At 44.3% G+C, this 13,214-nt stretch overlaps 1 protein-coding gene across 6 annotated transcripts in view; it reads left to right on the top strand.

Moving 5' to 3' along the window:
* The window catches only part of PLCL1 (phospholipase C like 1 (inactive)), a 187,204-nt gene that overhangs the window by 92,606 nt on the left and 81,384 nt on the right, over positions 1–13,214 (top strand). Inside the window, exon 1 of one of the 6 annotated variants that reach the window (XM_084523513.1) lies at positions 5,977–6,130. The exons of 4 other annotated variants lie outside the window; for them this stretch is intronic. In XM_084523513.1, the coding sequence (XP_084379639.1) occupies positions 6,107–6,130 (24 nt within the window). In that variant the 5' untranslated portion in view covers positions 5,977–6,106. Of the gene's footprint in view, positions 1–5,976; positions 6,131–9,362; positions 9,387–13,214 lie in introns of those variants that run through there. One more of the 6 variants, XM_084523514.1, reaches the window with a different exon arrangement.

The following is a 13,214-nucleotide window of genomic DNA, read 5'->3' as shown; positions in this document are numbered from 1 at the left end:
TAATGATTTTCATCTGACTTGGCTGGTTTCAGCAGTAACAGGAATCGGCTGAGTCGTGCTGCCCTGTACACGCAGGGTGTCAGAGGGCAGCGTTTGGCTCTGGTGAGCACTTGACCCTGGTGCAGAGGGCAACGTGCTTGGAGGAGAGGCTCTCCTCTTGTCCTGGCTGCTTGGCCCTGTGCTGCCGGCTGGAGCACAACCAGATGGGACCTTGGAGCCAGTCCTTAGGGCTTTGTGCTGTGTACAGCATAGTTCTTGCAATTGGCTCACTGTCTTTATTTGCATTAAGTCATTGTCTGTCCAAACAGTTTAATTCCCTCACGTGAGGAGGGGAAATGTCTCAATACCTATGGGAGTATCCTTTGAGTAGCAGGAGTAGGTGTTGCCATGCCCCTTTTTAGGACTGACAACACTGGGAGTTACTTTAGAGGAGATGCTTGGCAGCTCCTGCCATTAGCTTCTTTTCCTCGTGTCCCGAAACTGGCTGGAGATAGGGCAACCATCAGGGGCTGGGTGGGACCTTTATTTTTGTGCCTTTTACAGCATTACCTGCTTAACTGCAGGGATAGAGCTGCCATTCCTGAGGATCCCTTTAGGTGATTGTGCAGCTGGAACCATAAAGGCCAATGGATTGCATTCAAAAGGGTTGCAGAATGAAAATAGGTAATCCTAAAATCTAAGGTCTGTTTTTATTTGCTGAGAGAAAGGGACAGTTTTATGTGTTTTGTCACACTAGATTATTACTTAGAGTCATGTTCCTAGAATTTATTCTCTTTTGCCCTGTCAGGCTCAGCTCTGGCCACGTACTTCTCACTGTGGTGAGTTCTCTCCCAGAAGCTGAAGAATGCCCTCTTTTCCATGGGTGTCTTGTCCCACAGCAGCAGCATGCCCATGGGGCAGCTCCCAGTAAAACTGACAAACTCCTGTTGATTTTCATGGGAATGTGACCAGACTGAGAAGACTGAAGTCTGCTCGAGTCTTGTACAGCTGAACTCTACATATCTGGACTGACTGCTTTCCTCATCCTGAATGTGATCTCTGAAATGAGGAAGGCTATTGCCATGTCGGCCTCTCAGGCACTTCAGGTGCTTTTTTATTTTATTTTTATTTTTATTTCATGAAATCTACCAGTGAACTGAAAAGGGCTGTTAGTGGATGGTGTTGAAAGAGGCAGGGGCATTGCCCCGAGGCAGTGCTAGGGATGAAGGTGGTCAGCTCCCTGGGGCCAGGCTGCAGTGGGGCGATGAGCAGAGGCCATTACTTGTGCTGGTAGGAGGTTTTAGAGTCACGGAATCATAGTTTTGTTTTAAAGCCAGTGGATGGATTTGGCTTATGGGACACAGAGTTCTAAAAACCTGCTTAAAAAACTTCCAGAAACTCATGCTGAATATTACTCTTTCAGCCACTGAGCACAATGTGGTAGAGCTCTGCTGGGTGGCTTAGAATTTCTTTAAATGGTTTTTAGAAGGGTTATCACGCACTGTTAAACTCTGCAGGATTTTTCTGTTATGGAAATAGTGCAGGTTTGGATCTAATCTTTATTAAAAAGAAGTGTGTTAGTTCATGACTGGTTACTTGGAACAGTTCTTACATTTCCTTAAAAATAAAAGGATCCAAAAAGGGTGCAACTGAAATAAAAAGCCATGCAAGGACCAATTCAACCAGCTTATTTTCCCGAACATATTTGGGATACGGAGGATAGAAATCTGTGAATTTTTAAATTTGAAGCAATAAAAAAGGACCCTGAACTTTCAATCAAACAGGCACGTAATTAAATTTTTCCCTGCTCCATAATTTTCCATTGTGCCCTTGTTACCTTTTTTGTCATATCTATTTGCATCTTAACAAACCCCAAATATCTTAATTTGAATAAAACAAAAGCCTATTCATGCTTGTACTATTCATGTGGTTTAATTGGTTTACAAAATACAAATGTTCTTTGAAAGGAACTGATTTGATTTCAAGAGGCTGGTAGCTGTCTGTCATATATGGTCCTTCTGCTCACAAAAGACGAAGGAACAGAACTAGACATAAATGGGTTTGTTTCAACTTGCTTTGTTTCTGATTCTGTATTGACTGAACCCTCTCTGTTGCCTGGTGAATACAGTAGGAAAGTATGCTTAAGGTTGTAGCTAATTGCACAAACAAAAATCATTTTCCACATGCTAAGTTTAAATGGAGAACTGAAAATACTTTTAAAACTCTCCATTTCCCAGTTCTAGGTAATACCTGCATGATATATCTGTGGGCTGCAAAATTTATGTTGTTGGAACACCTGGATGAAGGATATCACAGATATAGAGGTATTAGCAATATATATTGATGCAAGTCTGGGTTAGAATGGAGATCTACTTTTTTTTTTTTTTTAATACTTGTGATATGGAAGAGAGGGTGAATAGGTGGGAAAAGGTATTGTGTTCTTACATTTCCAGTTTAATTTAAATTGAATTACAACCAAGAATTAGTTGAAGTCAATTTCTGATACCACCTGTAGAATAGTTTAAGTAATGATTTGTTAATGCAGAATGAGATTTTTTACCCTACGTGTCTCAATAAAGGCCGGGTTGGGCAGATGATGCAGGCAGGCGTTGTGCAGACACCTGTGTAGGTGTGCTGTGGCCGGGGAGCTGCTGAAGTATCTGAGCATGTAGGTGACAGCCGGCGCAACAAGGACTTGGCAGCATTCAGCTTCGGGTCAATAAGGCTAATGGGAACTGAGCTTGAAAATCTGGCCAGATTAAAACAAAAAACAAAACAAAAAAAAAAAAATAACAAACAAACAAACAAAAAACCCCACACAATTCCTTGTCTAAGTGTGGGTTTCTGTTTTGGAAAATCACGATCTTTTGGTGCATTCAAATATCATCACCAGTGATATCTCCACTGATCCTATTGCAGAGGCATTCCTGATGGAGAGGAACCCTTACTGCCCCAGAAATCCCTTCTTGGCCAGCCCCAGGGCATCCTGCCATGCAGCAGCAGGGCCCAGCCTCTGCTTCGGTCCCCAGGCATGGTGTCTGAGTGCTTGGCCTCCTTTGGCAGCTGGGATGATTTTCCCCCACTGCATCTGCATGATATGTCTTGTTGCTGCTATTTACATTTGTTGCCTGTTCTCCGATGCTTCATATGGGGACCATTCACCAAATAATACTCACGTTGCCTCGGGGAGCAGCTGAGTGTGTGGGATCATGTGCAGGGTCTCAGTGAGGCTGCCTGCCACGGAGGCGTCTCAGTGATGCCAGTTCCTTGCCTGTGCCTTCATGAGACTGCACCCAACACTTACAGGCTGAACTCGGCAGGGAGACATGGGGAGCTGCCAGTCAAGTCTCCTGTGCTGTCAATATAGTTTATGTTCAAGCACAAGGTTGAAGGGCGCAAGAAATGGCATTGCTAGCAAAGTAAATAAAATTGTGGTTGACAACACGTTGCAAATGCTGGAGAGAGCTGAGAATGGATGGGCGATGGAATTATAAAGCAGAAGGAAGTCTCTGAAGGATACAGAGATAATAAAAACGGAAAATATTGGTTATTGGCAGCAATAATGTGAAGTCATGCCGTGTAACCTCAAAGGAAAAGTACGTACATGTCAAAAGAAAGTTTTATGCACAGCATCATGTGGTGGTAGTAGGAAAAAAAGAAAAAAATGCATTTACACTGTCCGTTCTTGCTGTACATCTTCATGAGTTCTGAAGCTACTTTAGAAAAAATAATATTACTTACACTGAACTGCAGATTAAGTAATTGAGTTCATGAATAAATAAAGTCTTTAATTTATCCTAAACATCCCTACTTGGTTTCTATACTTCGCTAATAGGAAATGAGATGACAAGCTTGTTGCAATTATAGGCTTTTTTTTTTTTTTTTTTTCCCTAAGCAAAAGCCCTGGCTTATGCTTTGCTAAGAAGGATTAGATAAAGGATTCATGGCAGTAGATTTAGCAACCTGCTGAATCGGCAACCATTTACCATCTAGTGCTTTTGTTTTACGAGAGGTTCGTTGGGTGAAACTCTTTTAAGATATTTATCTTTTAGACTGTTTCACAGAGGAAAAAAGATGTAGCAGTAAATCATTTATACTTTTTATTGTTTTTCATTTGCCATGTAAAGTGGCTTACTTAACCTTTGCTCTTTTATATGTAGCAGAAATCAGCCTGGAATACTTAACCAGCGTAGATTATAGAAACTGTTTTAGTGTGATGGAAGCAGAGTTTCTCAGTTGATATTTACTGATGCTACGAAGAGCTGATCTCATTTGCTCATCTGCATGGATGTAATAAATCCTGTGTATATCTACTGGACAACTGGAAGAAAGCAGATCTGCACACAGCCCAGTGATGCTAAGAAGGCTCTGCTTTACACAGCCGCTGTCAGCTGCTGACAGTCTCTGAATACCTTCGTGTCCATTTTCCCTCTGTGTGCTGCTAACTCATGTTCATGTGAGAGGCAGCTGGGGTGAGCCAGCCTGCCCCCAGGGTCTGATCTCAGGAGATGTCCCTTGTGGTGGCACATGGCTGGAGAGGGGCTCTAGCTGGGTTGTTTTCCTGTGTGTCTGACCAAGGCTGCTGTGCCTTTTGGGGAGAAGAAGAAATGGGCCAGCTAAGTTGGAAAAAAAAAAGATCAGGTGCAGCTCACAAACACTGTGACTGCTGAAGAGGAGCCAAAGCACATCTAGGACCTTGCTGAGCTGTGAAGGCTTTGATGAACTGAACCTCTACGTTACTTTGGGTAAAAATCATTTTCTGAGGGAAGTAATGAGTGCAAATATTAATTCACATGCTCAAATAATTCTGTCTTTGGACTTACTTGACATCTCTTCTGCAGAGCTGGAAACTTCAGAGCCTGCTGTGCTGTCAGAAGCAGCCACCATACAAGTCCAACCTGCAGTGGATAGAAATGGGCATTGCTGATGGGATGACTTTGGTTTTAGGTGCAGGAAGGGTAAATTTTGCTTCCAAAAAGCTGGTAACATCCCTGGGCTCAGTGGCAACTTGGTGTACACAGCTTTTTTGGAGGAGGAGACTTCGTTTCAGGGTTAGAGTTGGAAGCTGCATCTTTGTGACGCTGCCCAGAGTGTGGCAGGTACAGGGTAGTGCTTTGCAGGGTGGGTAGGAGGAGGCTCCAGACACCTGTGTGTGATTTGCCCCTGAAAAGGGTTAAGGATGCTTGTACTGTTCAGTCTGTTGTAAGACCATTCAGACAGCTTTCAGACATCCTCTAAACGCTGTTTTCTGGTGCAGGGAGATTTGCAGGAGCATAAGATATTCTTGTTTCCTAAACGTCTTCCTCCACCTGCTTAGGTATTGTCCTCTGATGTTAGATGGTTACTGTGGAAATAAATGACAGCATAGTCCAGGGAACCAGCTTCCTGTGCGAGATCAATAAGCTAGAGCAAATGACGTGTCAGGCAGTTATGTTTCCCCCCTGTTTATTACATGGAAAACAAGGAGGTGAATGGATGATGAGGAAGTGATAAATACTTCTGTTTCTCTCTATCCAAGGAAGTATGTGCTTTCTAAGCCGAATGCCTGTCAGTTCCTGTAGACTTCAGAAGAGTTATCAGTAACCCCCTAAAGACGTAAAGGGAATTCAAGTCAGGGAGTTGGTAATTTCCCACTAGTTACATCATATCTTGAGTTCCACTTATTTCCATTGCATTTGCTGTTTTGGGGACCAGTTAGCTTGTAGAATACCTTAAAAGGAGCTGGAAGAGATGCTGTCAGCTCACCCTGCGAGATAACTGGGACTCCTGCGAGTACACCATCCACCAGCGCCTCCGTCTCTCAGCCCTTCCTTGTTATCCGCCCCTCATTAGGTGCCTCTGTCATGGCCTGCAGGGAGCCAGGTGATCCTGTGCCCCCCTAATTCGGGGAATCCACCACAGCCCCAGATGATGGGGGCATGAAAGGCAGCACCCGGGAGCCTTGCCAAAGACCGGCCCAGTTATTGTGGGGGCTTTTACACGTGAGGTATCTCTTCCTCAGAATGAAGGAGCCTTCCCTGTTCCAGGGGTGATTATTTGGGTAGATTGCAGCAAAACACATGAGAGGAGGTAAAACGGGTGGTGCGTTTTCATCTAGGTTGTGTCAGTGCTGTAGTCCTCAGAAAGAATGCAACCAAGTGAAGGTCCTAAGGTAAATCTTGTGTCCTAAATAGCTGCTTTTGACATAGTTCATAAATTAAGGAAGTTAAATTGCAAGTGCTTTAACTACCAGAAAAAAAGCCTCCAGAGTAAATATTAAGCTCTGTAGTTAAAAGGAAACTTCAAACTGTTTTAAAGCCTACATAAATTAAAGTCTATTTTGTGTGTCATGCACATCGGAACAACTATTATCATCAGAAATAAAGCAAAAAATACTTTGCGGATGACGTTTTTCATTGTAAATGTACTGGTGCACTACTCAACATGTGGTGGATCATCTTAAAGGGATTAGCAGCCAATTCACTTCTTTGCTGGAAGGTTGAGCAAGGGGACTGCGGTGCTGAGTGGATTTGCTGTCACTTTTTGAGGAATTAGGCTGCTCTTGTTGTGACAGGAGCACGTCTGAATCCTTAGATAATTTCTGAAAGAATCAGCTGTGCAAGGGCAGTGCTTTAGGAGGTATAGTATAGCCCATGTTGTATATATACATTTGTGCAGCAGTGGGCTCTTCCTCAATACTTGCTTAAATGAAAAGACCTGAACTAAAACAGATGTAGGGGTTAAGTCCTGCTCTGACAAGACGGAGCAGTACAACAGAGTTGCAAATGTTGCAAACTGCTGTGGTTTATGGCTGAGCAGAGGAGCTCAACGCTGAGTCCTCTCTGGTTAATCTCTGTAAGCATTAGTTAGCACTCACCAGCTGTACACAGGCCAAGGACACATAAGAATATTACCCAGGCATCTCCATTGCTGCAGCATGAGCTAGCAGCAGAATGCAGATGTTGCCCATGCACAGTCTTTCAAACAAAGACATTTGAGCAACTGTCAGGTTTTACTTAAAAGGCTGTGCATCTGCACAAGACACAATGGCAGAAGGGTTCAGTGTAAAACTTGCATTTTGGGAATGCCCCTTAAGAGATTGCAGCTCTGCCAGTTGGTACGATTGGTCTCACCTGACAGCTTCACTTCCCCAATGCACACCCCTTGATGGAGCAGCTCAGCAGCACAGGAATGATGCCTGCTCACCAGCCCAGTTCTGCAATGGAGAGTAACATCCAAGACAGTTTCAGTCATTCTTCTGCTGAAATATAGATGCAGCTATTTAATGCTGTGGGAAGAAAAACAGTATTGGGAAAAATTTATGGAAGCAGAATAGGGACCAAAGTGTGATGCAAACAATTTTTTTTTTTGCAAGTCTTAGGCTTTATTGTCTGCTGTTCTATCATGACTCTCTTAGCATCATGTATGAGAGCAGGAGCTTCTTTCCTTTAGTGCCTCGCTGTTTAAACTACTGTTCTGTTTAAACCCCAGCGTGTGAGATCACTGAAGTATTAAGAGTAGCCTGCAGGGACATGGCACTCAAAATTATTGGCAGAGGTTAAGTCCTGTCTGCTTTGCAGAAATAGTTCTATTGAAGTCAACAAAATTATTTGTGTGACCAAGGCAAGTGTGATTTGGCTCAGTGGGGAGATGGCTTTTAATAGCAGATGATGCAGCAGCGGCTTAGGAGCCTTTTTCAAGTAACCTGACAATGCCTGCAAATTACTCTGTAGATTGCATGTGTGTATAGACAGGTGTACTCAGAGATTACAGCTACCTCGTGCAGAGAGGGACTTTCTGATGTGATGGCAGGACGAAGTGTTGTGTAGAAATGATGTTAGTTAATGCCATGTTTTGGAAATCTAGATGCCAGGTCATTGAGTTAAAGGACTGGTGCTGTGTAAAGCAGAGGGTGCAATTCTCGCCAATTATTTCTAGAAACATTATAATCTGTTTATATTCTGGAAGCCCCAGTCATGATGCAAACTGCATTATGCTAAGTGAGTTTATGGAGCACTTCAAAGCAGTTCCGTGTTTAACGATTGCTGGGCTAATCTCTCTTCCACATCCATATGTGAGGAGCCACAACTGCATGTTCATATACGCGCGGGAAAATAGCAGTGCTTACAGAGCTGGGTGCCTACGCATGAAGACTATGTGCCAGTACACAAGTAGCTGTATCTGTGAGGCATTACTCATAGAAATGACATAAGGAAAACTATTTTGCATGTCGTATATATTTACATAAACACAAGATGGAGATGGGGATTTGTCAGAGGCTGCCCAGTCTTGGGAGAGTTGGTTCAGTGGTGCTTTGCAGTGAGGTAGGTATTGTGTGAGGGGGAAAAACGTCTGACTGCACAGACTGGGTTTCCCATGCAGTCACTAACAATTTTTTCAGTGTGATCTGGAGTTGAAAAGAGGAGCTTAGGAAACAACATAAGCATCAGCAGCTACAAGGGTTAAAAGAGATTTGAATGATTTACAAAAGTAAAGGTTCAACAGGAACTCGTGCATCTGGTGTGTATGGGTCAGGCAGGTGCTCAGAACGATTGCCAGCAGTGATGCAGCAGGAGTGGAGATGCCTGGGGTCTCCTCCGAGTGCTGGAGCCACGTGGCCAGCTGCTGGGGCTGGGGTGTGAGGAAGGGACAGGCGGCCCTCAGGCAGGAGGGTGTGAGGCAGAGCCCACTCAGGTGTTTCGGTGTCCTCTGGTGTTGAGAAGCATCACCCAGCAGACCTCAGGGAGTTAGCAGCAGCACTCTCTGAAACAACAATGCTAATTTTTAACAAATCTTGGAAAACTGGGGAGATTCCGAAGGCCTGTGGGACCCTCAGGTCATTCCAGTGCTTATAAAGGGCCCCAGGTGTAACCCAGGTTGATTCGATGTTAGTGCCAGGCTGAAAGAGAACACTTTGTTCTTTGGACTCTGTATTCCTTTAAGACTCCAAAGGTTTGAAGGTTAGAAATGTAATTCTTCTTAGTATCGTTTAACCACTGGTAAATTTATCAACTTGTTTTTTTTTTTTTTTTGTGTAGATAGGCCTATGTGCCTTCATGCTAAAGAGGCAACAGCATCTTGATAATGCACTTGGATTTCTCTTAAATTGGTTGAACCAGTAATGTGTGTCTTTTTGATTAAAAGCAAAATCCAAAAAACTTGTATGCTATTGAATTAGCCTGTCGAGTGGATTTAAAACCTGAGATTTTGAAATAAATTTGTTAACATGCACATGTGAACAATGAGATCCACTTCTGTCTTCCCCTACCTATTGCTGGCCCAGTGCGGGGACTTGTTGATAGCATTTGCATAAGGAAGTGCAAGCGAGTAAGGAGGATGGCAGCTAAGAGATGATGTAAATCACCTTTCTTTTCATTCAGCCAGAAGTAATATGAGAAGGAACTAAGAACACCATTTACATGAATAAGGTAAGAAATACTGTAATTGTTATACATTAGCATACAACAAGCAGGTTTTAGCTCTAGCTTGAACTACTATTTAAAAAATAAAATAAAAAATCTATTCCAAGCAGTCCATCAAGTGAAGCCAGAAGTGCAAAACAAAATGTGAGCAGAGGGATGCTGGGGTAGAAAAGGAATCGCATCCATACCAACAATGTGGAAATGTGACAGCATAGGGAGCCGTGCAAGCTGTTCTGTGAGGGGTAGGGGTCCCTTCCTCATGCACAGGGGACTGAATTTTACACCCCTCAGGGCAGCAGTTGGATCACACAGCCTGCAGCAGCACGGGCTGGGGGTTCCCCATGTGCAACCACTGATGGCAGCTGGCAGCACAGCAATGGCTGAGTAGGTAAAGGTTGCTGCACCTCCCCACTGCAGCTCCAAAGGCGTGCTGATGATGGATCACTGTTTTGTGAATAAAAGAGCTGTGAAGGGAGTGCAGAATCCATTATTATTTAGCTCAACAGACTTAGGTTTTCATGGGTTGAAACACTTTGTGTACAAACTCTGGGAAAGGTGTTCAGAAAACGGTTCTTTAGTTTAAATGGCCATTTCTGAGCCCCTCCTAGCAATACATACCTCTTTTTTTTTTTTTTGAAAGGCAGTATTCTTTCTGCCAACTTTAATGAAATATTTTCCCGTCTTCCCTGTTTCCTCTCTTATGTGAGGGGGTTTCAGCTTGCTGGTGGTGGAGCAAAATGGTCACAAGTTTCTTGTTATTTCTGTAAATCTGCTGGCCTTGCTGGCTGGGAACAATTGGGAGGAGTGTACGTCAGCGTCTGCTCCAGCACAGCTGCGTGTGCCAACTGGCAGAGCAGCGGGGAGGTGCTGGGCTGCTCGTCCCCTCCTGCCGACGGGTTTTAGCGCTGTATAAGGCCTGGCAGCAGCTGGGGTTCAGCAGCATTAGAACAAGTTTCCAGCACTAAGGGCCAAGCACTGGTAGGGGTGCCGTGGATTCAGTTCGAGCTCAGCAGATGCCTGGCCATCAAGTGAGATCCTTCATTCCCAGGTTCAATGCTGACAACAAAACAAAGCAAAAAAAGAGAGAAGAAAAAACTGGCAGTTTTGCCTGCTCGTGACAGCCACATTGGGCACCAAATACTGATCATCAGCATGCAAATGCTCTGATTCTGTGCCCTCTGCAGGAGCGAAGATTTAGTCAATACCCTTCTAAGAATTCATCAGACAGAACAAGCCACACTGTCCTTGGTGTCATTTCATTAATTGAGCTGGAAATTTACATTAAGAGCATGCAGTCCTCAGTGCTGGTGGACACTGATTGCTTCCAGCTCTTAGCAGTGGCCACAAGGCATTTGCAAAACGTTGCTCTGAGTGATATAAAGTGAGTTGTCAGCTCATGCTGTCCTCTGAGATCAGGAAGCTGATAAATGATGCTTGTGGCTTTCTTTGAACAGGTGTTAGATCTAATCCAGAAATTGCTGGTTGTCAAGAAATCTCAAAATGAGTAAAACAGTCATTGTATTAACAAGTGATATGAGACTTGACTCATTATTTCAAGGGTGGTTGCAGATCTTAACACACTGAGCCTACTGAATACCGGCTCTGTTTATGTCAAAGAGAAACAAGTTATTAAAGTACAAAAAGGCTTTCTAGTAAGACACAAACACTTCTGTTATTGCCTCAGAAAGGTACAAATGTTGTGGAAGAGCTCTGAGACCAAAGGTGGAGATGGACTACCTTGTTTGAAGGGAAAAAAATAGCATGATTAACAAGAAAGATTTTTTTTCTGGTGTTTTGTACTTGTAAGATTGTTTCATGGTATTTTTTTTTTTTTTCCTTTCTGGCCAAAAAAGGAAAAAAAAAAAAAACACAAAACACCTCAGTCCTTTGATATCGTCCTAAGCAGTGACTCAGTGTGTGACCATGACAGGCCATCTCATCTCAGAGAGGCTGGGTGAGTCTGAGTGGTGCTGGAAGGGCACAGTGTGGGGTGACAGGAACAGCCCCAGGGAAAGGGCTCACTTCCAAACAAGTACAGACTTCCCAGATGAAGGCTCTTCATCCCAGAAAAGAGACTGCAGAAAGTACAGATAGAGCTCTGTAAAACATTAATGAAACGGATTGGAAAGAACCACTTATTTTTGCTTGTAGGTACATCAAATGAAGCTGTCGGGTGGCAGGCTCAGAACCAGAAGGTGTATATTTGAAGTAATTAAGCTGTGAAATAGGTCAGCAAAGATGTTTTGATAAGGATGTCAAAAACAGAGCTGGTTCCAAAAAAGCAAAATCACGACAAACATTTATTGAGAGCCATTAAACACAGAAATAACAATGCTGGCCCAGGGAGACTGTCATAAATACCAAGAACCTTTCCAGAGAGCCTGCACCAGGAGAGTGTCGCTGGCCACCACCTAATGCTCTCCTGTATGTCTCCTGCCTTGGCAGCTGTCAGAGAGAGACTAGCAGGCAGATGGACCCCTTCTATAACCTGCCTCAACCCTTGTGTTTTGATGATGCGGAGAGTTCCTAGCACCCGAAAAACTTGGTACAACTTCTCTTTATCTTTGGTATTGATTTTTCCTTTCTGGACGTGTACTGTTGTTAGAGAAGCATGTGCTCTGTTTGTTTGCGAGGGCCTATGCAGACATGAAAAATGAATTTTATCCCTAGGCTTAAGCATCCTGCCCTCAGGGGAAAGGAAGTGTCCTTTTTTCTTGGGAGGCATCCCACTGGCTTCAGTGAGGTGATCTCCTGACTGCTGACTTCAAAGCAAACCAAGCAGTGTGCAGATACTGGAGGCTGAAGGGGATGCATCGGAACAAAATACGTTCTGTAGTTTGCCTTACCAGCTGCATTAGTCCAAATGGTTCGGTCGCTACAGGTGTTTGTTACAAGACCTCAGTTCTAGGAGGTGAGCAGTTCGCGGTTGTTTTTGAACTTGTAAAGAGGAAAGCAGAAATCGCAACACCAGAGAATCTTGGTATGATGGCTCTTTTTTTAATGCTGCCTTTTTTTTTCTTTTTGGCTGCATACCTTATTAGAGGGGAATATTTTCTCGCCTGGTGTGGAGCTGTATTAGTATATTAACAAAAGGCACAAGAGGCCAACAATACACAGATAAGATCATACTGCGCTGTGCTTCCTGGAATGCGGCATGTCAAACAGGGCTTTGTTGGGGTGGTTGAAGAGCTGGTTTCATTCGGATACTCTTTTGACAGAATGCATTGTTTTCAGAGGCCCTGGGAATTATGCCTATAAAATGCATTCAGTGGCTACGTTTAGGAGGATTGATTCAGCACTGGTGCGAGCATTGTCTGGGGTCCTTTAAAGGCCAGACATGAAAGCAGCACGGTAATCCACAAGTGGAATCTCATCTGTCATGCAAGAGCATCTCTCCTGGCATCTCATGTCCACCGCTGCCTGCTGGGCAGGGGTCCTGGAAGCCCCCTTGGCCTCGTACAACTGGAGGAAGGGATGGCATAGAACTTGTGGTCTCTCCAGCAGGGCAATGGGGGCTTCAGGCTAGCAGGCTGTGCTGCCTGCCTGTTCAGGGAAAGGCGTGAAGGCTGTGTCCCTCCAGACAGGGCAGGTGACGTGCAGGACACTGGACAGGATCACAGCCCCCAGTTTTGGACTGTTGTGCAGGCACTGCTGCTGAGGCCAGCAGGCCTTCCCAAATGCCACCGGGCTGGCAGGGTTCACTGCAGCCTTCAGGCTCATCTTGAGCTGGGAAGGTGTCTGTCAGGCAGCCCATGGTGGAGCTGACCAGCAGGCCAGCTGCCAGTTGGGAGAAAGCAGGGAAGAAATCTTTGTATTGAACTCAGAGGAGGCTCT

Source organism: Aythya ferina (assembly GCF_964211825.1).
Source record: "Aythya ferina genome assembly, chromosome: 6".
Taxonomy (NCBI): Eukaryota; Metazoa; Chordata; class Aves; order Anseriformes; family Anatidae; genus Aythya; species Aythya ferina.
Note: the sequence above shows the minus strand (reverse complement) of the source record. Positions and strands in the feature narration are given on the sequence as shown.